We start from the raw sequence: 23,564 nt of genomic DNA on the forward strand, positions 1-23,564 counted from the left end.
CACCTTGGAAGGGGGGAACTTCCGCATGTGATGTCCGGATGCTGCAATGCCACAGGTGCAACCGATGCCGGACACAGGCCGCACCCACACGTGACGAGACCAATTGGCGTCTATCGGCATTGACTGGTAAAAGTTGATGTGGATGAATTGACGCTATTCATATAGACCGAGTTACATTACACCTGTTATTTCAGGAACCATAGCAGGCTTCACCCCTCAAACCCCCACTTTTCTGCCGCTTATCAATATTTTTCACCTCCGATTCGCAATGGGCAACTCCTATATGCATCCGGGTTACGCAGGTTTGCCCAATCGAGATAATTATACAATCCTGGCGTGTAAAATTATGGACCAACCCAGGTTTTTTTTTTTCGTCTCACGTCGACCCTTTAAAACTACGCCTTGGTTGCCAAATCTTCTGCACCTTGGTATATAGGACATCTGGTCGCACCAACTTCAAAATCGGGATTGCAGATTTTTCGGCAAATTATTTTGGCCACTGTTATAAAACCTTGTTCATTCCTTTCATTTCATCGGTTTTTCTTTCATCATGAACAGGCCCCAGTCTCCAGATATCTACCATCAGGTACGATTGGCGGCGGCTAATCATAGAGCATCTCATGTATCTCTACAACTGATGGAACTTCGTTGTCATCAAAACACGGTGGACGAATATCAAGCCGAAGTTTTGGAACATCTTTTACATATCGAGTCGTCGGCACTTCCCAATCTTTCCTTGATACAACAGCAGCCGGAGATGAACTTGAAAATGCGTCCGCTTTTGTTGGACTTTCTAATGGACGTGGTCAATAAACTTAGCTTGAGTAAGTCCACGTTTCCGTTGACGGTCAATTTGATCGACCGGTACTGTCTGACCAGAATCGTGAAAAAATCACATTACCAACTATTGGGGCTCACTGCCCTCTGGGTGGCGTGCAAGAATCTCGATTCCAAACAGAAAATCCCATCGTTGGATGACTTGTGTAAGATGTGCTGCAACTGCTACCAAAAACGGCTTTTCTTGGAAATGGAAAAACACTTGTTGAAGTCGCTCGATTGGAACGTGTCATATCCCACGTTCGACGCCTTCATCGACCTCTACATCACCTGTGCCATGCCGGACTTAGCTGGTTCTAAGTTCCACTTGAATGATATCAAGGTGGTTTCCGTGTACATTTGCGAGCTTGTTCAATTCTACCCCAACACATATTTCAACTATTTGGCGCTGCAAGCGTCGCTCGCTGCGTTCCTCACCGCCATACTAATCTTGAGGCTTCCCGTCAACGTTGCCCAGGTGTTGAATCGCATCAATCTGCATCATTCTACTATTCTTGCATTCACCCAATATCAACTGCTTTTCCAGCAGCTTCTCAAAATCCTCAAGTGTCCTCCGCCATCGTTGAAATCCAAATACTTCAATGAACTGAGTCGATTCATTGGATTGATGAGACTATTAATTGCATTTACCAACGAAAACACCGAGCCCGTTACTCCCAAAAATTCTTCCCTGGTAAGACCCTCACATAACGGCCGCCTTCCTCCGACCCCTGTGTCGAGCAATATCAGTCCTCGGGCTCCCGTCAAGCACGATTTTGTCATGGCCCAGGGCCCCGTGCATTCTCCTTATTTACCCTCTCCCAATCTTCCCAGTCCTAATGTTTCTCCTCAGCAATATGAACATGCTTTCTTCCGCCCGCCTACAGTTAGCGACGTGGATGTTTCACGAGAACTGAGCACTCTCAGTCTCAATCTGCGGAAAAGAAGTCATCAATTATTGGTGGAGGAAAATGTGGATCTGGTTTCCGAAGACACTCTTAAGAGAACCCGGTCCACCAGGCCTGTATTCTTTATATCTTAGCATCTGCCGGCAGTAGCTACAATAGAACACACTAGTAGAAATAAAGAAAAGAAATTGAAGAATTGAAGAACCATTTGCTACAGAATTCTGTAAAAGTGAATTTGAAATGTCTGAAATATTTTAGATTTTTAGCGAGACCAAGTGAATGTTCAGTGCACTTTAGCGAAATTTTAAGGCAATTGGAGTAAGTCGTAGCGACCACGAAAATGAATATCTCACTATTCCACACTTCACTTCACTATTCACTATTCACTATTCCCATATTCTCCACAATTCGCAATTCACATTTCTATTCCTTCTCCACACTTATTTGTCAGTTTTAGTAAATCTCTCTAATTTGAGCAATATTCAAACCCCTCAACCGTCTCGTCTAGCTGCATCGTCTCGCCAGGCGCTGATCATCGATCGCCGGTCGGACTACGCACTCTATTGTTCAAGTAGACGCAGGTGTTTAAAAGGTAGGAAAATGCCCCTATTGGGCAGCAGCCGAGTAACAATGTGCATTAGCAACCATATCAATGGCCTCAGGAATCAGGATTTATGTCGGCGATTGTTCGTGGTTGTTCCCCATATATTTCCTAATTGGTAAATTGCGATGCCGTTGAAATTTGCATAGCGGACAATTAACAATGGACACACTCAAGAGGAGAAAACAGGCTCTGCAGGAGGTGGCGACGATCTCTGGGCCATGTGACCCACAGGGGTTGTTTTCCGGCTATGTTGTACGACGGGAGCCTGTCAAGTTTAGTGGGGTTGAATGTGAGGTGGAAAGTGAAAAATTTCAGGTTGATAAAATAGTCGATTATTTGGGGTATGACGGACCTCTCAAGGTGGAGCGCCGGGATGCCCACGGGTTTGGGGGTGGACGGGAAAGACAGGAGATGTTTTTGGGGGAATTGGTGGAAAAGTTGAAAGCCGACGACAGCTATTACTTGACGACGCAGTATGAAAGGGAGGAAAATCAGGAAGGGGAAATGGAAAATCAACAGGAAAGCGAAGAAGAAAGTGAAGATGAGAGTGAAGATGAGGAAGAAAGTGAGGAGGAAATTGAGGCTGGAGTCAATGGAGAAAGTAAACTTAATGTCACAAAGTCTGAATTGTCTGGATTGAAGTCTGAGTTCACTGAGCCTGACGGCTCCGATAACGAAAGTGACAGCTCATTTTCCGGCTCATTCTCGGGCTCCGTCGACGACTACATCGACCTTTCTCCCGAAGAAATCCACTACAGAGTCAAAGAACTTTTTCAGCCTCCGCTCACTCCTCAGAAACTTCCCATTTCTCCATCGTTGTTTCCCACACTTATTCCCCAACAGATCAACCTTTGGATGGGCCGGTGCAACAAGCGAGAACAACCCTTCAAGCTCAACGAGTCCCTACCTGATTTGGGCTTGGGTAGGTATGTTCCCAATGGACAGTCGTCTGGTCTTCACCATGACCATGCTGACAATCTCTACATTCTCGTTTCTGGTCGCAAAAGATTCACGATTTTCCCTCCAGCTTCGGGCCCCAGTCTTGCCACCGTGGGAACTATAAGAAAAATCTACGATAGCGGCATCATCGACTACGAACACGACAAAAATGCTCCACTTTGGAGACACATTCGAGACGACGGAGCATTAGAAACGGAAGTTTTACGGTGGAAAAGTGACCGCCGGGAGAAGATAGACGAGTCTGTGATACTTGAGGAGGAGGAGAGACTAAACCAAACAAAAGACTCTTCGAATTCCTCGAGTTCTTCACCCCCGTCGTTCAGCACCATTCCTCCCGCACTTTTACACATTGATGAATTTGACGAAAAAATTCAAAAACGTCTCGCGGATTTCGCGAACAAAACCTACCCCGAACTACTCACCACCTCTCGCTACACAGTATGGCTACAAAAGGGAGATATGCTTTATCTTCCCGCAGGCTGGTTTCATGAAGTTACCAGTTTTGGTGATAATGACGATAATATTCACATTGCCATCAATTATTGGTTTGCACCTCCCAATGCTCATAGCTTCGAAGCCCCATACAAGGACAATTACTGGCTGAGCGATTTTGCACGGACTCGAGAGGCAGTTAGTGAATGGAAAATAAATCAGAAATCCTGAAAACCGCTTTGCAACCCCCCTGTGGCGCGCCGCACGCGCCGCACGCACAGCTACCCCTGTTCACTTGCCTCACCGGCCCACTTTCCATCCCGCATATGCACAATCCAAGTTTGGTTCGGGTTACATCGACGCATGCGAAGCATTCCAGGTCTGGCCACCCTTGAATTATACTTTAGGACGCACAGTGATGCAGGCGATTCCACAACCCAATGCATAGAACTTGAAATTCTTCGCTTCCATGCAGTGCCACCCCAACTAATTCAATACACCTTTTTCACTGCCTATAACTTCAATGCACAATTACCTCGCCCAATTAACCTGCCATTGTCTGTCCTCCTCCATTGTATGCGCATCACATCAAAAACGTTTTGCAGCCAAAAACCAGGGCTCGGCCCTGGCACGTGACTCGTCTCTAATCTAACCGAAAGGCTGCAAAATTCGTTGATTTTGTGTCACTTTCGCCGCAATTAGCGCCGCAGGGCTGCAGCCCCTACCTGTGGTTGCAAAGTGAAGGTTGGCAGCAAAAGAGAAGAAATTCGTACAAAAAAACGTCCAGATAGTATCATCTACTACAAGGCTAGCTCCTCGTAAACTTTGGGCTCTTAATTCCCATTTTTCATACTTTTCATTTTGTAGATTTCTTATCGGATCATTCGCAGCCTATGAAATGTGTGCATGATGATAACCACCAAAAGGCCCTAAAACGGACCGAAAACCACCCAAACCAGTTCTAATGCAACCACAGACCTGACTAGGATGCTTAACTGATCAATTAGACTGCCCTGAAGCAGTTTATTCTGTTTGGTTTTTTCACTATCAATGTACTGCACATAGTTGAGCCCGAGGAAATCCTTCTTTCTCCCAATAAATCACCACCAATGGTCTCAAATCCGTTTCTGGCACCCATAAGCTTCCCCAGACCACTTCCTTCTTCCCAATAAACTCCATAGTCATTTCCAATTTCCGTTTTTTTCACTTGCTTTCCCATGCGTCTTCAGGGTTACCCCCACATTGAGATGCGAAAGAAAACAGATTTTTTCGCTCTCCTTTTATCTATACTATAGCTAGTAGCTACCATTGGAGATAGTATGTTGACCACCAAAAAGCAACCCCGATCCCCCAAATGTGCTCTGTACTAATCCAGGATATTCTCCGCAGGCGCTTTTTGCACTTGAAACTTTTTTTTTATTCAAATAGTCTTCTGGGTTGGGTACTAGGTTTTAACTAATCTAGTATTAAAAAGTCGAAGCCCTGAACCAAGTTCAGCCTTCCCAGATTCTATGAAATATTAAGTCATCCCTTTGAAGTTTATTTTTGTTCTCATATAATGGCTTTGGCTGATAGAAGACCCGTTGGTTTTCCAGTAGGACATGCTCCTGTGTCTCCGTCGTATTCCCCCAAACACGACAGCATTTCGTCGTCATCCTCGTTTGCCTCCGAGCTGTCTCCCACCCTGAGAAGTATCTCTCCTGATACTTTGGCTGGCGACACTCTTCACCGCAAAAATACAACCTCCACTACCCTCACGTCGACTTCGTCCCGTGGTTCGACTCCGACACCAGCAGCTGCGGCCATTGGCTCCCTACACAAGAAACCTAAACCCCCCTCGCGTGCGCCCATTGCAACTGGTATTTCCACAACCATTCCCGTCACCGGTGAAAAACCCAAACCGGACCAGTCCGCCGACCCTTCGTTAGAAGACGATGTTTTGTTTGCAATTTTTCTTATTTTGTACGAGCACGATCCCGAAGGCGAAGGCATGACGGTGAAGCAAATTTGTGACGTTTTGGTGCAAAGACATCCAGAAATGGCGAATCTTTCAACTAAAACTTCAAATTTGGTGAGTGCCAAATTAAATGCGTATGTTAAAAGAGTTGAAAAGGGTGATTCTAATCTTAAATATGCCTTGTCAAGAGACTGGGCCGATGCTTCTCCCAAGAGAATGGTGTATGTGTACCGTGGAATTCTCACAAAAGATTTTCACTTACATGTTAAAGACCACCCTCAAAAGCTGTCCTCTCCTACAGATTCCCTTCCAGAATCTTCTTCTTTACCAGCTGACTACCCTAAGCAAAGAAGGCTGACCATGTACGATTTGGGTGTCTCCAGACCAGCGTTTCTCGAATCTCTGGCCGATAAGGCATCTCAATTGTTTGTACCTTATTCATCAGCTCCTGTCACTGCTTCCTTAAACAACGTTGACGCCCAGGAGGCTGACAATGACAAGGAAATGATCGACTCGGACGGTGATTTGGAAGATTTGGAAGTGTTCAATGACCCAGAACTGGGGTTTGAAATTCAAACTGCGTACAAGAATGGAAAGCGGTCAAAGTCACTTTCTTTTCTCCAATCGAAAAAGACAAAAATATTGACTGCTGCTGCTGCTGCTCCTCGTGCTCCTAGAGCTCCATGCTCCCACAGTCCCAATGCGGCGGCTGCTGCTGCTGCGTTACACGCTGCTGCGGTTAAAGCCATTTCTTCAATTCCAAAATCGTCTCATTGCTGCGAAAAATGGTTGGACGATGTTGGAGCTCCCGAGGATATCAGTCTTTCAGATTTGGACAAATTCTTTGCTTAGTTTAATTCTCGTGTATAATATAAGATTCGTGGCATGGTCCGCCTGCTGCCAATTCCAAGGTGTAGAATAGAAAAATTAGAAGAATTTTAAAATGATTTTCACCATTAGCAATTTGAAAGAGAACCGAATGATCATTGGTGCTTTCTCTTACTTTAATGTATTAGGCTTAAAAATAGGTTGGTCCATTAAATGATAACTGTATTCACTCGAATCCACTTGGTTATATAGTTGTATTTGGTCGAATCTGATCCTATTGCCCATCATTACATGATGGGCATGTTCATGTCAATGAATACTTGGGTCCCCCACCCCCTTCAGGAACCTGCCAATCGATGTCTTGAGTGGGAACCTTGATGTCACAAGTTTTACAATGAATGCAATTTTGAGCATTGATGTTGAATTTCACCCCAAGATCCTTGCTCTCGTCTTCCACGTACTCGTAGACTCCAGCAGGACAGAACCGGTTCTCTACTCCCTTGTAGACGGGATAGCTGATTTTAGCGTGTGCATCGTAATCTTGGTTTGGAATTCGAAGATGGCACCGTTCATCTTCATCGTGATAAGTACCAGTTCTTGACACTGATGTCATGATGTCAAAAGTGAGTTCGTTATCTGGTTTTGGGTACTCCTTGGGAGTAAACTGAGAAGCAGGTTTGGTGGCCTCGGCGTCCGTGTGAGGATGATGAAGGGTCCAAGGTTCAATTCCATTGAAGAAAGTAGATATTCCAGAATGAGCCAAACCAGGTAACAAACCAAACTGGAACGAAGGACGAACGTTACGAATGGCTTTGAGTTCGTCGTAAACCCAAGAAGATTCGTATGCTTCCTGGTATGATTTCAACAATATGGGTTCTGAATCTTCTTCGGATCTCTTTGAAACTGCGTCGTAAATGCTTTCAGCAGCAAGCATACCAGTTTTCATAGCTGTGTGTGTACCCTTGATTTTTGGAACATTGACAAACCCAGCTGAACAGCCCACTAATGCTCCACCAGGGAAGTATAATTGAGGCACACTTTGTAAACCTCCCTCATTTAATGCTCTAGCAGCATAGGAAATACATTTTCCTCCTCTCAAAACATTGGCATAGTAAGGATGGAGCTTCATCTTTTGAAATTCTTGGTATGGAGACACATATGGGTTGGCATAATCCAATCCAATAACGAGACCTACCGACACTAGTCCATCCCCAAAGTGGTACATAAATCCACCTCCATATTCCAGCAGTAAAGGAAAGCCCATGGTGTGACCAACGTAGCCTTTTTCAAAGTTTTCGGGCAAAACTTCCCACACCTCTTTTATACCAAGACCATAAGTTTGAGGATCACTTTGATCACGAAGACCAAACTTGGCGATGGCTCTTTTCGTCAATGATCCATGACAGCCTTCTGCTAGCACAGTAGCACCAGCATGGAACTCCATTCCTCTTTCAAACGAATCTTTTGGCACTCCATCTTTGCCAACTCCCATGTCTTGAGTAGCGACTCCTTTGACGGAGCCATCGTCATTATATACAAGTTCGCTAACAGAAATCCCGGGATACAACTCGACCCCGAGTTCTTCAGCCTTTTCAGCAAGGTACTTCACCACTTCACTAAGTGAAACAATGTAATTTTTACCAGCATTTTTCATCTGAGGTGGTTCTGGAAGAGGAAATGCGTACTCTTCAGTGAGAAATTGCATAGAATCTTTCGTCACCAACGTGGTCAAGTCATTAGGGAGCACCTCTGCTTCATCGGGAAAGAGTTCTTGTAACGATCTAGGTTCAATAACAGCCCCACTGACGGTGTGAGCTCCAAAATCACCAGCTTTTTCCAACACCACAACACGATATTGATCTTCAGTGTCCAATTGTTTGAATTTTATTGCCGTAGCAAGACCCGCTGGGCCCCCGCCAACGATACAGACGTCTACCTCATCAGCCTCGCGGTCCAGAGTCAAAATTTCTTGATTTTCTTGAGAAAGTTGTGAGAACAAAACCTGGTTTTTTGGTGTATTGGAATGGAACAAAGCAACGGGAGCACGCCATTGTGGCCATCGCCCACGAAATACACTATTCACCCGCTGGCGGATTACAGGACGTAATATGTTCCACATTGGACGGAATAGTTGTGATCCAATCAGAACAACGGTGAAGTAATGCGCGCGATGAGGTAGCTCTCAATGCTGGTGTGTGGCTGTGTTTCGTATATTCGAATCCTACTGGATCTAACTTACCCAGATGGTGATGGAGCCGCCGGTTTCCTCCACCATGTCGACCGCAATAGCCCAGTCTTCGTTCGAGTCCATCACCACGTAATCACCGTCTTCGTCTTTGTAGCGTAATCTTTGAACATCTCCGAGCCGATTTCCGATCTTTTGATAAACTTCCGGAAACGTAATTGAAGCCGGTAAAACCAACGTTCCGGCGTCGTTGTTCTGGTGTATGAGTTGTACCAACACTCTTCGTTGCATCATGGTGGTGGAAGATGAAGAATGGTGTCTGTTGCCTGGTGTACCGACAGTGCGGTCTGAGTTCATAGATAAGTTACCCAATGAATCTTGAGACCCTCTGAGCTTTCTGTGTATCTGAGCCATTTCGCTCTGCTTCAAGCCTCGCAAGCAGCTCTCCCACTGAGCGCGGGTCTCCTCTGTCTTGTATCTGAACGTGAACAGCCCACTTTCTTTCTTTCCCAGCCACGATATCACCAACGAGTTCCCAAGGGTGGAAATATTGTAGATCTCCAGCACGTAGACTCTTCCAGAGAGCTCGAGCGGTCCGTCGGATGAAATCATATTGAGACTGGAAGAAGCTTTCGGGGTTTTGTTGCGGAAACCTGATTTTTTTCGGGCTTCTTCAACAAAGAAGAAGATTGCCCTCTCGAATAAATATGCCAAAAACTCCTTCTCATCCTCGTCCTTCACCTTAACTCCAATTATGCCATGATGCAAAAGCTCTCCCATCTCTTTTACGTTGTATCCCTTCCAATTGACCACCCGTGTCTGAAGTTGATGGAGATAACCCACGTTTTCGGCCCGTCTCTGTGCCTCGTTCACTTTGTGTGCAACTTCCTTCATCGCTTCGAGAGCTAGCGTGAGTTCTTCGTAGCCTGGATTGAGAGTAGAGGTACTTTTAACGAGCTCTTTGAGTAGAAGTGGATACTTGCATAACCGCTGAACCGGTTTAAGGACATACGAGTGAAGCTCAAAGCCCGGGTCGATCAACGATGAGCTTTTCCGCAAGCTTGCACCCTCGCGATGAAGAAGTTCCACGGCGGCGGTTTGGCCGATTGTCCATGGTTCGTACGCTCTGAATGGACCGCGAGCTGCGTGGAGGAACGCCAGCCCAATTCGTTGGTACTTGTACGATATGCCGACATTACACTCCAAACCGTTCAAAAAACGTCGTTGGAAATCAGTTATGACGTCCAAATTGGGAAACATGATATCCAATTGTTCGGGCAGAACCGAGTCGGCAAGTCTCACTTCGTTCTTGTACTTGAGGAGGAGCTCGAGGTCGTCCAAGTACTTTCTCTCGGTATAAACGAGCTCGTTGAACACCTTCGAAGCATCGGTTGAGCTGTGCTCGTCGTTGAGGGTAACCGTTGAATCCAAAGGAGAGGGTTCGAGATCAAAAGTCGGTCTTCCGCGATCGGACAACGAGAGCGACGACATGGCTGCCTCCGGAGTGTGCATTGGGACGTGGCCAGACGCCGAACGGGATGTCGGAGCCGAGCCAGGTTGAGAACTAGGAAGGGAGCCTGGGGTGGAGTTGGGTAGGGTTCCCCCATTATACGAGCTTGATTCCTCCTCGACGATATCGGCGCGCAGCGCTAGTTTCTCCACCACCAGCAATGTTTTGTTGAAATCGGTGCCGGAGTCGGAAAACACATTCAGAATCATCAACTCGTCTTCATATCCAAGGTGCATTTTCACCGCCAACAAAAAGTCATAAACACTTTTCTTGCACACCCTCATATCATCGCTGCTCACCACCGCAATAGGGTGCTCGGGAGCCACCGCATTGAACAATAAACAAAGCGGGGCTCCAAGTTGAAATAATTTCCAAAGATGAGTAACCGGATCACTCGTCACCACCGCAGGTAAAACGCCCGCTATAAAGGTAGGGGTGTTTGCACTCACCTCCTGCAGCTGTGAGAGTGCCAAAGCCTGCAGTTCTGCTGCCAGTTCTGCCAAATTTTGCGCTCTTTGAAGATATGGAGACATGCCGTGGATGCGCTCAAGTTTATTACGAAGCTTTACACATCGTTGATGAAAGTGCAGCTGAGCAGGAGCCTTGTTGAACCTCAGAAGTGGTCCCAGAGCCACCCTGGTGATCAGAGGAGTGCTGGCATTCAGCAAAGATCGTAGACTTCGGCCCTCCATCAATGCGTCGTCTGTGCGTTGTTGATTTTACCTGAAGCGCACTGCTTATGTCAGCGGCGAAAACGAGAAAAGTGCAGGAAAGACAGGAAGAATATAACTAAAACCTAAAAGAAATGTTCGTCATATGTTTCTATAGATGGCGTCTGCAACCCTGGCCACCTCAGCCATTGGCTTCACGTCGTGCACACGGACTATGTGTGCTCCTTGTTGCACAGAAGCAGTAACAGTGGCTCCGGTTGCAAAAGCTCGATTTGCAGCCACTGGTTCGTCGATCAAAGTTCCCAAAAAACGTTTTCTGGAAGCACCAATGAGAATCGGGAGGCCGGTCAATGCAAAGTACGAGCCGGCAGCCCGGTTTTCCACGGAATAATTTTTCAAAATGTTGGTATGGCTAAGAATAGCGAGATTTTGCAGCATGTTTTTTGCAAACCCGATTCCTGGATCGACGATTATCTGCCATTTGCGGACCCCACGAGTGAACGCTTTGAGGATCTGAGACGAGAGCTCTCGGCATACGCCGTTGAGAAGATTGACGGTTTCTGGGCCGGAAATAGCATCAGTTACCGAGTACTCGATGATATCCTCATTGGTATTGGACTCGTAATTGGTGAGCTTGGACATGGTTTCTGGGGTCCCCCTAGTATGGTTGACGATGTATGGACACCCAAACTTGGCAACTATGTCGAAAATGGTTTCATCATAAAGACCCATACTGATATCATTGATGATATCTGCCCCGGCTTCCAAGCACTTTTCGGCCACTTTGGCCCGATACGTATCGATAGAAACCAACACATTTGCAACCTTTTCATTCTTGCACTTACGAATAGCTTCCACCACAGGAACCACTCGTGCCAATTCTTCGTCGATATCTGGCGCAGCGCTTCCTGGTCGAGTTGATACTCCTCCAATATCAATTATATCTGCTCCATCTTCGATTAATCGAAGTACTTTTTGCTGGACATCCTCCTCCAGCAACCGATAGTTGGCTCCACCATCACTGAACGAGTCTGGAGTGGTGTTCATTATGCCCATAATTAGGGTCTTTTGCGACCCATTCTGCATATCATACTGAAGTATAGGCCTTTTTAACCGGCTAACTGGTGTCATCAGAAGCAATGCCGAGGATTCTTGTAAATTACTGTCCGGTTGGGTCTTTAAAAGTTGGTTCAAATGGTCATGGACCGGCTCAGCACTCACTGGGTGCACGTATTCCGGACCCAATACTTCGCAGAGCGGCTGTAAAACGAACGTTCGTTCCAACATGGCCTTATGAGGAATCGTGAGTTCTGGGGTATTCATGCTGATCTCGTCGTAGAGAATGATATCCAAATCAATGGACCGAGGACCGTTATCGAATTCTTTCACTCTTTGAAGGTGCTGATATTCAACTTCTTTCAACACCGCCAAGAGTTCCTGAGGACTGTGTTTCACATTCACCTTGATAACTCCATTGAAAAATTCCGCCTGGTCCTTGTGGTACATGGGTTTGGAAACATATAGCGAAGACGTCGACTCAACATGAACTCCCTTTTGTTCAAGTAATTTCAATGCCTCGGTGATATTCAGCAATTGGTCTCCCACATTGGACCCAAAAGCAATATATGCTACGTGTGTTCCCTCGGTAAACCGGGCTTCTTCTTCGGAAGTGGGCAAGTCGAACCCCGAGTGCAGAAGCTTGTTTTTGAATTCGAGCGGCTGAACGTTCTTGAAACTGTCAATTGTCATGTCTGAGACAACACCCACACCTTCGGTAAAAGTGATGGCATTTGGCTTTGTGACTTTCACAGAAACATCTTTGACACCAGTAGAGTGGAATTGGAATATCAATTGACCAATTTTCATCACCAAAGCTTCCACGGTTTTGAAATTGGACGTTTCAACATACCGCACAACGTCGTCTACGATTTGATGCACTGAAGTTTCGGAGCCAGGAACCACTTTCAAGTCAATGTCAATGTCCACGATCTGTCTCTGTTCCCTTTCAAACGTGAAAACTCCAATAATCGTCAATAATCGAAGCCCATTGATTCGAATATGATCGTCCACCACAGCGCCCAAACCACGACTTCGTGCCACAGTGTACTCAATGCTGCTCGCCCTGATCTCAGACTTGGTGCTTTTCACCACCACGCTCGCGTGCTCTCCTCCGTGCTTCTTGGGATCGAGAACAGTAACTGCGACGTTTTCAGCGATGTTTCCCAACGATCCAAAATTGCGATGTTCTTGCAGTTTCATGTACTCCAGAATATTGCGGGATATCACGGCATAATTGAGCGAATATTTGAGGTTATCAGTAACCGATGCTTGGTGAAAATCGGTTTGCAAGCTGACAGAAATCGTGATTGGTTGCGGACTCGGTTTGCTCCAGGCATCGCGTCCGGTCACTGCGGTGACAGCTAGGTCCTGGATAAACACTTTATCGGTTAGTTGTGCCATTGAGGAGTGTAGGTTTCGTAAAGGCGCCGGACGTAGGGCCGGCTTGAGTAGGCGTGTGCAGAGCAGTTTGATGGTCAATGAGATGAGATGAAAATTCGCGGGGTAGATAGTGGGCAGGAACCACCCTATCTTTTCGAAATACTCTTCATAAACTCCTTTGACTCCTCTTGCAATAACTCGCCCACATCCATGTCATCTGTGATATCTCTGGTGTCTGTAATGGCTTTTCCGTAGTCCACCGTTTCTCTTGCTATATTTTCGGCCTTCTCACGATCGCATTTAAAGTCTTCCATTATCATCGACAAGATCACCTCATTGGCTAATACAAACGATGAAAAGCCATTTATGGTCCAGTAGGATATCTCTCGACAGTTTCCAGCGCTGGTCCGAAGTTCGTCGTGCAATTGACTCACAATAATATTACCGATGAAAAGTTGTCTTTTCAACCCGTAGTAGCCACCATAAAAAATGGTCCAGTCGATTTCCAGTTTTTCTTTCAGGGTCATTGTATCGTGGAGGGACTGGTTCAGGATGTTCTTGGCTGAGTTATAGAAGCTTGAACCTTTTTTCTGAGTCAAAACCTTGCGTGCAACTTGTAGATGTCGATCCACTCTAACTGCCAATTCTCTCTTGGAAGTAACCGGTTTGGGAATCCCATACTCCTTGAACCGTTCTGCTATCTCAGTACTACTCTCAACCACTTTTCGTTGCAATGACTGCATCAAACTGGGAAATGAACTGAAATCGTCTTTACTGAAATCTTCTTCATTTGTGCTCAGATTTGGAACTCCAAGTTGACTTGTAGAACTCTTTGTTAAAGTGTCAGCTGCTGGTTCGTCTTCACTTTCTTGTATCAATTTTGCAATTTCATCAAGTTCATTGCCTCTATCTCTAGTGGGACTGCTGGAAAGAAGAGAGAGATCAATAAGCTGGCTATCAGAATCACTTTGAAAATTTTCTTCCATTTTTTCCTTTTCTTCTTTCTCCCTTTCATTCTCGACCTTCTCCTTCTCCTTCCCTTCATTTATTCCTCTTTTCGACTTTATTTCATCATTTTTCTTCTTCTTTTTATAAGTTCTTAGTGGAACCAAAGTATTCATCGGTTGCGAAAATTGTCGTTTTGGTCCTTTTCCGTCCCTTCTAGGATCACGATACCCATCATTGGCCAGGGGTACATCTACATTTCTAGCATGGGGAGAACTGCGTTTCTTGAAGGGAGATAAGCTAGGAAATCGCCGGTCCATATTTACCAACAACGCGAAAGATGAGAAATGAGAACTACAGTGAGATTTGAATGTAATATATAAAACGTAAGCTATAAAGTTAAAGGGGTCTTGATTGGGATATCTGCTGTTATGATAGATAAGTATGCTTACTAGTATCTTATCGGCACATTTCTTCTTTCTCTTTTTTATCTTCCTCCATTCTGAAAAAAGTTGGCGAGTTGGGCTCCAAGATTAGGATTTTGGCCTTGATTTTGCTGGTATCCTTGCATGTTTCCCGCTTGTGCCATGGCAGGGTTAACAGGAAGTTGTGGACTATTTCCACCATTATTATTATTGAACAATCCCGACAATGGATTCACCGAAGATTGCAGGAACGTATTAAAGTCGGGAGTGGCTCCGTGAGACATGGTGGTTTGCTGAGGAATCAAAGTGGTCTTGACATAGTCTTCATCGGGTTCACCTGGTCTATTGGACTTGGGTCCATTTCTGGCAGAATTGGTAGGCATCTTTTTGGACATGGCTTTGGACGAAATACCAGTACCAATTTCAATATCGGGTTCGTCAATAACCATACCACTCAGCAAAGGTTGACCTCCGGTTCCACCCCATTGGGCTTGGACCACCCAAGCACGATCAGCATCGGTCAATCTTTGGATGGGAATGATAGAAATACCATGTTGGTAATTGCAACAATCTCTTGGTCCAAATCCTACACCCCATCTGGTTCTAAGACCCATAGTGTTCTCTTTGGCAAACGAGGTGATAACTTGTTCTGCTTCGTGACGAGAATACACTTTAACAAACGCATGTTTCCGTTCACTGTTCAAAATCACCGACTGGACTTCAGCGTATGGTCTCAACACATTGGCCAAGTCTTGTTCGTACATATGGCGAGGAACACCACCAATGAAGAGAGTTCGAGATAACACTTTGAATGAGCCTTGAGGCAACGATGGGTCGAAACCAACATTACGGGGACGATAATGCGCCGAGCCTGGAATATTCAATTCTCCAGGATTCATAGGTCCATCTTCGCCGCCCTGCTGGTTCATTGGTTGGTTCATAGGCTGGTTCATTTGACCCATTGGTTGTCCCATAGGTTGACCCATTTGACCCATTTGACCCATAGGTTGACCCATTCGACCCATAGGCTGTCCCATATGCTGACCTGGTTGTCCCATTGGTTGTCCCATTGGTTGACCTGGTTGTCCCATAGGCTGCCCCATAGGCTGACCCATCGGTGGTTTACCGGGTCCACCCATATATCCTCCCATTTGTCCCATAGGTTGTCCCTGTCCAGGTCCCGGCGCTCCATATGCTCTCGGAGGAGACCTCTCTCTTCTGGGCTGAGCGCCGCGGTTGGGAGACCTCGATCTGTTTCTTCTGGAGTACGAACTACTATCGTCGTAGCGTCCCCTGGCTCCACCTACATTGGGAATATTTGGAAGATTAGGACCTCCGCCTTGTGAGATTGCAGGAACTGCAGGGGCGGGGTTTGTACCGGCGCCATTTTGCATCAGCTGCAACATGCTGAAAATTTGTTGTTCGTTTTGAGCGGGAGCACCATTTGCAACCGCAGGCGCTGGAGACCCCAGCTGAGGTTTAGCCAAAGCAGACAATTGCAGCAACACATTATTGGCATTGTTTTCTACCGGCACCGCAGTCGTGGTGGTTGGTGTCGAACTGTTAGAATTAGCCGTCTTTGCCAACGAAGCCAAGGCCAGCAAAATGCTTCCCGAGTCGCCGGAACCGGCAGGTTTAGCAGGTTCAACCGACGCTCTCGGTGGAGAACCAGGTGGTGTCGTGGACTTGAAATGCTTCTCTCTGATACGAGCGATAAGCTCTGGCAGAAACGTGTCTGCACGCTCCCAAATGTCTACTAGTTTACCGATTTTCGTATTTTGAGATTTACTGACCAGGAGTTCCAAAGCATCATCCACGATCGATTCAATCAACTCTGTAATTTTGAACACGGCAGCGGCATAGGTACCTTGCGGAGCATCGGCATTTACTGTTTGTTTGTTCTTCTTGGCTTCCTCCAAGAGACCTCTTACGATAGAGTCGACAACGTAGAGCGTACCTAATTTATGCGAAGATGGCGCGGCTTTACAATTAGAGTACAATATTTGAATGATATTCGCCTCGTCCTGAATGTTAGTACCGTTTGCACCCATTTTCCACCTCTCATTACTTACAGAAACATTGGAAATGGCAATTTCGGTTAATTTTTTGATTCGGGATCCACTGACTCCCGGAGCTTTTAGCGTGGGAAGCTCTTTAATTATGGATTCAAATTCACTGGCCATTACGTTTACTGGGCGTTTTATACAGCCTTACGAAATTGGATCTATACGTTGTTTAGGGGCGGTTAACTATCTACTGATGAGACCAGCTGCGAAAACTGCGAAAATGCCTCTTTATATAGTGGCGTGTTACCCGGACGCGAATGGGCACACAATATGCAGTATTTAGAGCTGGTCTGTGCCTATATGTACGCCAATTTATGTGCGCGCGGTCCAAGGTTTACGCTGGGCCGCTGAAAAAAATCAAAACCGCATAAATCCAAGAGTAGACCAAGACCCAATGATTGGCTGGTCTAGAACATTTGCGACCCTGGCAAAGCCGGTCATACGCACCACGGCCCTTGTTTCACGAAATCCTGTTGTCACGGCTGATCTTCCTCAGTTTGAATCTCAGTTTTATCGCTATCAAAATGAGCTCTGGAAGAGACTTATGTGGACGTTTCCCAAATGGTTTTACTACCGTGTAGGTACACTTTCCGAGCAGAAATTCCGCGAACTCAACCCTAATCCCGTATACAACAACCCAAACATCGAATTTCCACGCGGAAGACCGGATATAAGACAGCAAAGAGACCGTAGATTCAAGCAAGAATTGTCACTTCCCAAGACTTATAGTGAAGCAAAAGAAGAAGATGAAGTAGCTGCTAACGATAATTTGTCGAGAAAAATTGTTCCCAATTCTCGGGTGACAGAAGCAGACAAGAAAAACGACGTAACGAGTCTTGAAAGAAAATTGGCAAGAACGTTGTATCTCGTAGTTCAACAAGATGGAAGTTGGACTTTTCCCACGTTCGATGCAGCCGAGGACCAGGCTCTACACACCTCTGCTGAGACTGGTATCTACAAATTGGGCGGAGAAAAAATCAATTATTTTAATGTATCCAACACACCATGCCATGTTTCCAGCAGCGATACCAGCAAAACCTTTTACATCAAATCACACATATTATCGGGAAAATTTGAGCCCCAGAACGGAGAGAAGTACATGTGGCTTTCCAAAGACGAATTGAGCCAGCACCTCTCCAATTACGACGAAATCCAGCATTTGCTTAGTGATGTATAGATCTTCATGTATATAGCGCTTACATCTATCATTCATCTTTTTTAGCTCGTATCACCCTCTCGGCAGCCCACACCGACCGGTCGAGCAACGCTCCCACCATAAGCACACCAGCAATGGAACTAATGACTCCCAACACAAACCCAGACCATGTCTTTGCATACTGTTCCTTATTTATGATTTTCATGGGCAGAATTTCAAAGTGGAAAAACACACCGGGGAGTCCTCCTCGAGCATGAAGGGTGTGCTGGTGATCATCATCTTTTCCTCCAGCCAATGGACGGTGATGTGAAATCACCAGGAATTGGTTGGTTTCCAAAGCTGGAGTGTTTGGTGTCAAGAATTCAAATCTCGTAGCCACCACCTTGAGATAGTACGAGTAAAGCCTATCCTTGCTCTTGAGGATCATGGAACTTTTGTCCAAGGGATGGGTCAGCTGTTTTTCAAAAAATTGTATGTTGTGAGGATCCAGGCCAAACAGCAAATGGTTGATAACATGGTCAAACGTGAACTTATCGTCGTATTTGTTGAACAACGAAAGGTCGTGGAAGTGGCTTCCTGGAGCTGTAAATGAGGCGCCCGGAGCAAAGTGAAGGTTGCCGGAAATTCTATTGATTTTACCTGTTCCCTTAATTCGGCAACCTTCAAAGTTGTTAATTTTTTCGTTCAAACGAGCCACATATCCCTCTCTCTCACACTGCTCAATGTTCTCGCCGTCAAAGAACCCCCAAGCTTTCTGGGCGTACGCAAGACGAACGGTTTCACAGTCATTACAGCAGTAATCCAGATTTTCATCCTGAGGAAGTGCACCGTAGCACGACCCACACAGCCCATCGGGAGCTCTACCGCGAGCACGTTCCTCCAACTCGCCAGCACTACTCATCACCGGCGATTCATCTCGAATTTCCAGCCCGTCTTTCAACAACCGAAACTTTTCAAATCCAGACAGCAACAAATCCACCTGAAGATCGCCACTAACGTCCAAAATATCCATTGTCAACACATCACAGGGGATATCCGGGAACGAGATGTCCAAATTTATCTCCAATTTCTTGTTAATATCTCGATCCACAACCAATTCTGGACGGTTGATGATGGACGTGTACTCCAGATATTCATTTCTGATTAGGTAAAGCACCACTATTACACAAATAAGAGTAATTATTCCACCAGCGGGTGTCCTGACCCTTGCGTCCTCCACGGTCTTCGCAAAAGCGTCGAAAGAAAGCAATTTGGGCTGGGGCATAATTGGCTTTTTTGGGACGAAGGTGTTCGGTTCTGAGATTTTGGATGCGAAACTTCACCAACTTCGCGCAAACTGCAGGACAAGCCACTGCACAGCTCCATATGGCATCGGACAACAAGGGGTACTTCCAGAAGCTTGTGAGTGTCAGCGCCAAGGATCTGGGCTCTGCTGGGTCGGAAGTAGTGACATTTGGCATCAATGCCACCGGAAGTCGCGTGGTGGGTGCAAGAACCGACCGTTCTCTCCAAGTCTGGCGATGTGCAGATCGCTTTTCTGACTGTGTCACGATAGAAAATGCCCATTCTCGTGCGGTGGGGGGTGTTTCGTGGAACCCGCTCAAGGAGCTTGAGTTTGCAACGGTTGCGAGAGATAAAAGTGTCAAAATATGGCATGCCAATGGCAGGCTCGAACGTGAAATTTCGCTAGACAAAATATATACGAGTCATTTGGTACAATATTCAACAGACGGACAGTATCTCGCGGTGGGATGCCGAGAAAAGCACATTTTGTTGTTGGAAGTGAAGAAAAATTACCAAATAGTGGCAGATGTCACTACAGATGAGCACATATATGGCTTAGCATGGTTCAACCACCAACACACATATTTGGCTGCAACGTTCCAAAACGGTTCCTACACCATCTTCAAGCACTCACAAGGCTTGTCGCCGTTTTTCACTGCAAAAGGACACCGTTCTGTGGTAACTTCTGTGGCAGTGGATTCTCGCGGTCGTTACTTTGCTTTGGGTTCCAGCGATGGCATTGTTTCGCTCTGGAAAACCGATACGCTCGTCAACGACAAGGTTCTAACCACTGTCGATGAAGCTATAGCTCAAGTGAGTCTTTCTCGAGACGGCAATTACGTCGGTGTAGCTTACGACAGTGGGTCTAACTTGCGAATTTTCGACTACGAAACTCTTGAAGAGATACTCGAGGTGCCTAGTAGCATTTTAGGTGGTGTATCCCTTGCGGGAATCCAGTGGTTTCCTAATAAAACAGGGTTTGTGTATGTGACCGACCGAGGCAGAACCATGGCGATGATGCGACGGTGAATAGAACTGAATGAACTAGCCAATTGAGACAATAGCTAAGGTCTGGGATAATTCCTGGTATTGGGATTCTCTGGAATATTTTGGACACATTTCGGAAAGTTTTTCGAAATACTTGATTCTATTTGTCCAGATATTCGAACGTACTTGTGTCACATACTTGGACGTTCTTGTCATATTTGAATTCACCCTTCCACATCGTCTGAAGCAGATGATCACTCCAGCTAAAACTCACAGTCCCTTATCCTTTTCACTCACCTTTCCGGTTTACAGATCACTTCCAAGCACGCCAATTTACCCACTTTTCATGGTCAGTGAATTCATTCCAATACCCAAAGTAAGGGTAATTTGCTGTAGCCACCAAACGACCTAGGGTCTGTGGTTCGAATTGAGGAAGCAACAAAAGGAAGTTCCATCATATATACATCCTGGTTGAGACTAACCGCTCCCCGATCGGAAGTGTTCGATCGGAGTTTTATTAGTTGGTGAACCGTTTTCAAACTAAACGAGGAGGAACCTTGAATAATCAGTAAATTGTTAGATCCTAAAACTGTATTGTATAGTATGACCCTGTGAATAAGATTCATTCCCACCAATAATTTTAAGTACATAATTGAGGTTTTTCAAATATTTGCAAAATTCGAAACTTGTCAGATTTCGCATAAATGTCACGAATGTCCTTCACGAAACACATTTCTGCGACCACGACGCCTCTACTACAGTTTAGCGATCCTTGGTGAATTGCTGCCAGATCTAGAGGTTTAGGTTGATCTGTTTAGTGCAGAGCCGTGCATTACATAATCGACTGAATGTCACGTTTTTGCAACCAAAAAGCTTTATTTGATGTAATGCTTCAGATTTCCCGGATTTGTGAAGGTGTACTTTCTTCTGTCGTAATCTGGGCCGATTTGAATAATTTGCTGTTTGCACCTTCTGTCAAGGTTATCACGTTATGTAATACGGAGGACAATATTAGCTAATAATTTAACAACAAGTTCTAGCAACCACAAAGTAGCTTTCAGCTCTATGCTTCTAGTTGCTCGATGCGCAATGCCACAGCTTCCAAAAACTGCGTTTACAGCTTGTTTCGACCTCTTCAAGGTTTTCACTGTTGCGCCGCTCGATGATGTGGAGTAGGTACATGCAGGACGGGAGAACCAGGAACAGATAACCGGATCTAACCACAATAAATGTTCTAGGAAAGTTTCTAGGACAGTCCAAAGTATCCAATCACCTCTAATAACACTCCTGACACATCTGAGTCAATCGTTTATGAATTTTTATCCAAAACTTCATGAACCTTATTCCATGTCCTCGGCCGGGTAACCTGACAAATTTTCACCAAATTGCTGAACTGGTGCAGATTCACCGGAGTGTTGAGAGAGAAGATGGCTGCTGTTTTCCCTAGAACCTGTTACAAGTGTGGTGAAGTGGGCCACTTGGCAGACAACTGCCAACAAACCGAAAGATTGTGCTACAACTGCCGCAAGCCAGGACACGAATCCACCGAGTGTCCTGAGCCAAAACAGCCAAGCCAAAAACAGTGCTACTCTTGTGGAGATTTGGGCCATGTTCAACTGGACTGCCCAACTTCTGCCCAGGGAGCCAAGTGTTACAACTGTGGACAGTTTGGACACATTTCCAAGAACTGTAGTGAGGGAGGACGTCCCGCTGCTGCTTCCACTGGAAGTGCACCAGCACCAAAATTCTCCAAAAACGGAACCACTTGTTACAAGTGTGGAGGTCCCAACCACTTTGCTCGCGACTGCCAAGCTGGCTCGCTCAAGTGCTACGCCTGTGGTAAGGCTGGACACATTTCCAAGGACTGCAATGCTGGAGGAGACGCTGGAGCCAAAACCTGCTACAACTGCGGTAAGGCTGGTCACATTTCCCGTGACTGTGAGGAGTCTCAGTAGTTAATAGTGTAAGTGAATCGGATGCTTTTCATGAGTTCATTTGTTGCTTTTTTGTAGATTGCGAGTAGTCCACCACGACGTGACGTCCGTCCACGACAACGTCCTGAAGAGCAGCGTAGGCACGATCAGCTTCGGTGGTAGACGAGAGCTCCACAAATCCATAGGATTTCCCGGCAATGATAGTGACTCCTTTGACGGTTCCGTAGCGCAGAAAAAGTGAAGCTATGGACGCTGCGTCGGTGACTGGATTCAACTTGGCGATGAATAAAGTGTGAGGAGACGGCTTGACGTTGTAATGTGGTAAATCACCAAGCAATTCAAGTGCTATAGCGGCGGAATTGACATGGTCTGAGTCTCTTTCTGGTTTTGGAGAGGTGCTAATTCGCACGTTTCGAAGCTGGGTTTCGGAAACTTCGTGGGAAAGTTGTGGAACCTCGAGTTCGGGAAATGGATCATGAAGAATATGGGTGTTTGTGATGCGAACGTCTATTAGCGGGCGCCCTTGATCGTCCACAGCACTGTTGTTTATAGTATCTAGGGCAGGAAACCCTTCTGCTACGCGGCCAACCCGAACCAAGTTCTTCATATGGCGAAGCAAATTCCAGTCTGAAGTCAATGAAATGGCAAAAGTAGACCCGATAGTGGGATCTTGCGAGGCTATTTCGCCACGGGTAACAAAAAAAACAACCCCAAGTGCCGAATCTGAGTCGTCAGCTGAAACACTTTTTGCACCCTTTTCATCATCAACAGTAGTGAAGTGCAAATATCCACTATCGTTATGCCCATATTTCTCGGGAATGGTGGCAATGGCACATATCGACCGTCCGTGGCTCTCTGGGTACTCTGGGTCACCAGATACCACCACAGTATCTTTCTTCAAGCCATAGAAAGGAGCAAAGAAAAAGTAATTTGCCCGTGCCAACTTGACAAAATTGTAACCTAAACTTGTAGTTTCAACGTCTATAACCACATTTCCAGCAGTTGTTTCAAAAAGAATACTCATATAGTCCACAACCAACGAGGTGTTTTATAAAACCATCAAGGTGTGGTGCGCGATTGCAGCAAAACCACACTTCAAAACGTTTTTGTGCAGGAACAATAGAAAATATGGTTTAGCAGCCCAAGTCCATGGAAAAACAAAACGAGTCTAGAAAAATCTTCATACTTGATGCTATGGCAGTCTTGAGCCCAACAAGCTTGTTCCAGAAATCAACGAAAAAAGTGAAAAATGGTAATTGCGATTATCACCTTGCCATAAAAAATAATTTGCCAAGGTATTTCAGTTACCAGTCAATGCTTCTACCACAATATAAGCAAGCAAGCGACACCATTAAGTGGCCCATTTAATAGTTTATGGTGATACAGAGACGAAAACGGGACGTAAAAACCTAAAATTCACCATCTAAAACAGGACGTAAAAACTTAAAGTTCACTAT

General features: G+C 45.7%; 13 protein-coding genes across 13 annotated transcripts; 6 read left to right on the forward strand and 7 right to left on the reverse strand. All coding sequences in view use genetic code 12, as the record gives it.

Annotated features, from left to right (window-relative positions):
- Positions 1 to 550: 550 nt before the first annotated feature.
- Positions 551 to 1,858, forward strand: CLN3 (cyclin; the record flags this gene model as incomplete). The annotated part of the gene is made up of 1 exon (XM_001483944.1): positions 551 to 1,858. The coding sequence occupies one exon, from the start codon at positions 551 to 553 to the stop codon at positions 1,856 to 1,858; it is 1,308 nt and encodes a 435-aa protein (XP_001483994.2).
- Positions 1,859 to 2,487: 629 nt separating this feature from the next.
- On the forward strand, positions 2,488 to 3,951 carry PGUG_03376 (uncharacterized protein; the record flags this gene model as incomplete). The annotated part of the gene is made up of 1 exon (XM_001483945.1): positions 2,488 to 3,951. One exon carries the CDS (start codon positions 2,488 to 2,490, stop codon positions 3,949 to 3,951), a length of 1,464 nt encoding a protein of 487 aa, XP_001483995.2.
- A 1,327-nt stretch (positions 3,952 to 5,278) lies between these two features.
- GDS1 (Gds1p) lies at positions 5,279 to 6,529 on the forward strand (the record flags this gene model as incomplete). The annotated part of the gene is made up of 1 exon (XM_001483946.1): positions 5,279 to 6,529. One exon carries the CDS (start codon positions 5,279 to 5,281, stop codon positions 6,527 to 6,529), a length of 1,251 nt encoding a protein of 416 aa, XP_001483996.2.
- Positions 6,530 to 6,809: 280 nt separating this feature from the next.
- Positions 6,810 to 8,624, reverse strand: PGUG_03378 (putative electron-transferring-flavoprotein dehydrogenase; the record flags this gene model as incomplete). The annotated part of the gene is made up of 1 exon (XM_001483947.1): positions 6,810 to 8,624. The coding sequence occupies one exon, from the start codon at positions 8,622 to 8,624 to the stop codon at positions 6,810 to 6,812; it is 1,815 nt and encodes a 604-aa protein (XP_001483997.2).
- A 111-nt stretch (positions 8,625 to 8,735) lies between these two features.
- CDC24 (Rho family guanine nucleotide exchange factor) lies at positions 8,736 to 10,892 on the reverse strand (the record flags this gene model as incomplete). The annotated part of the gene is made up of 1 exon (XM_001483948.1): positions 8,736 to 10,892. One exon carries the CDS (start codon positions 10,890 to 10,892, stop codon positions 8,736 to 8,738), a length of 2,157 nt encoding a protein of 718 aa, XP_001483998.2.
- A 120-nt stretch (positions 10,893 to 11,012) lies between these two features.
- FOL1 (trifunctional dihydropteroate synthetase/dihydrohydroxymethylpterin pyrophosphokinase/dihydroneopterin aldolase) lies at positions 11,013 to 13,331 on the reverse strand (the record flags this gene model as incomplete). The annotated part of the gene is made up of 1 exon (XM_001483949.1): positions 11,013 to 13,331. The coding sequence occupies one exon, from the start codon at positions 13,329 to 13,331 to the stop codon at positions 11,013 to 11,015; it is 2,319 nt and encodes a 772-aa protein (XP_001483999.2).
- Positions 13,332 to 13,456: 125 nt separating this feature from the next.
- Positions 13,457 to 14,575, reverse strand: PGUG_03381 (uncharacterized protein; the record flags this gene model as incomplete). Its single annotated transcript, XM_001483950.1, has 1 exon — positions 13,457 to 14,575. One exon carries the CDS (start codon positions 14,573 to 14,575, stop codon positions 13,457 to 13,459), a length of 1,119 nt encoding a protein of 372 aa, XP_001484000.2.
- Positions 14,576 to 14,742: 167 nt separating this feature from the next.
- PGUG_03382 (Nrd1 complex RNA-binding subunit) lies at positions 14,743 to 16,863 on the reverse strand (the record flags this gene model as incomplete). The annotated part of the gene is made up of 1 exon (XM_001483951.1): positions 14,743 to 16,863. The coding sequence occupies one exon, from the start codon at positions 16,861 to 16,863 to the stop codon at positions 14,743 to 14,745; it is 2,121 nt and encodes a 706-aa protein (XP_001484001.2).
- A 277-nt stretch (positions 16,864 to 17,140) lies between these two features.
- Positions 17,141 to 17,923, forward strand: PGUG_03383 (mitochondrial 54S ribosomal protein mL46; the record flags this gene model as incomplete). Its single annotated transcript, XM_001483952.1, has 1 exon — positions 17,141 to 17,923. One exon carries the CDS (start codon positions 17,141 to 17,143, stop codon positions 17,921 to 17,923), a length of 783 nt encoding a protein of 260 aa, XP_001484002.2.
- A 28-nt stretch (positions 17,924 to 17,951) lies between these two features.
- Positions 17,952 to 19,166, reverse strand: ERV46 (Erv46p; the record flags this gene model as incomplete). Its single annotated transcript, XM_001483953.1, has 1 exon — positions 17,952 to 19,166. One exon carries the CDS (start codon positions 19,164 to 19,166, stop codon positions 17,952 to 17,954), a length of 1,215 nt encoding a protein of 404 aa, XP_001484003.2.
- A 44-nt stretch (positions 19,167 to 19,210) lies between these two features.
- Positions 19,211 to 20,215, forward strand: PGUG_03385 (uncharacterized protein; the record flags this gene model as incomplete). The annotated part of the gene is made up of 1 exon (XM_001483954.1): positions 19,211 to 20,215. The coding sequence occupies one exon, from the start codon at positions 19,211 to 19,213 to the stop codon at positions 20,213 to 20,215; it is 1,005 nt and encodes a 334-aa protein (XP_001484004.2).
- Positions 20,216 to 21,600: 1,385 nt separating this feature from the next.
- Positions 21,601 to 22,128, forward strand: GIS2 (mRNA-binding translational activator; the record flags this gene model as incomplete). Its single annotated transcript, XM_001483955.1, has 1 exon — positions 21,601 to 22,128. One exon carries the CDS (start codon positions 21,601 to 21,603, stop codon positions 22,126 to 22,128), a length of 528 nt encoding a protein of 175 aa, XP_001484005.2.
- A 28-nt stretch (positions 22,129 to 22,156) lies between these two features.
- On the reverse strand, positions 22,157 to 23,131 carry PGUG_03387 (uncharacterized protein; the record flags this gene model as incomplete). Its single annotated transcript, XM_001483956.1, has 1 exon — positions 22,157 to 23,131. The coding sequence occupies one exon, from the start codon at positions 23,129 to 23,131 to the stop codon at positions 22,157 to 22,159; it is 975 nt and encodes a 324-aa protein (XP_001484006.2).
- Between the last annotated feature and the right edge of the window lie 433 nt (positions 23,132 to 23,564).

The sequence above is a fragment of the Meyerozyma guilliermondii genome, genomic scaffold (genome assembly GCF_000149425.1).
Source record: "Meyerozyma guilliermondii ATCC 6260 scaffold_4 genomic scaffold, whole genome shotgun sequence".
NCBI lineage: Eukaryota > Fungi > Ascomycota > Pichiomycetes > Serinales > Debaryomycetaceae > Meyerozyma > Meyerozyma guilliermondii.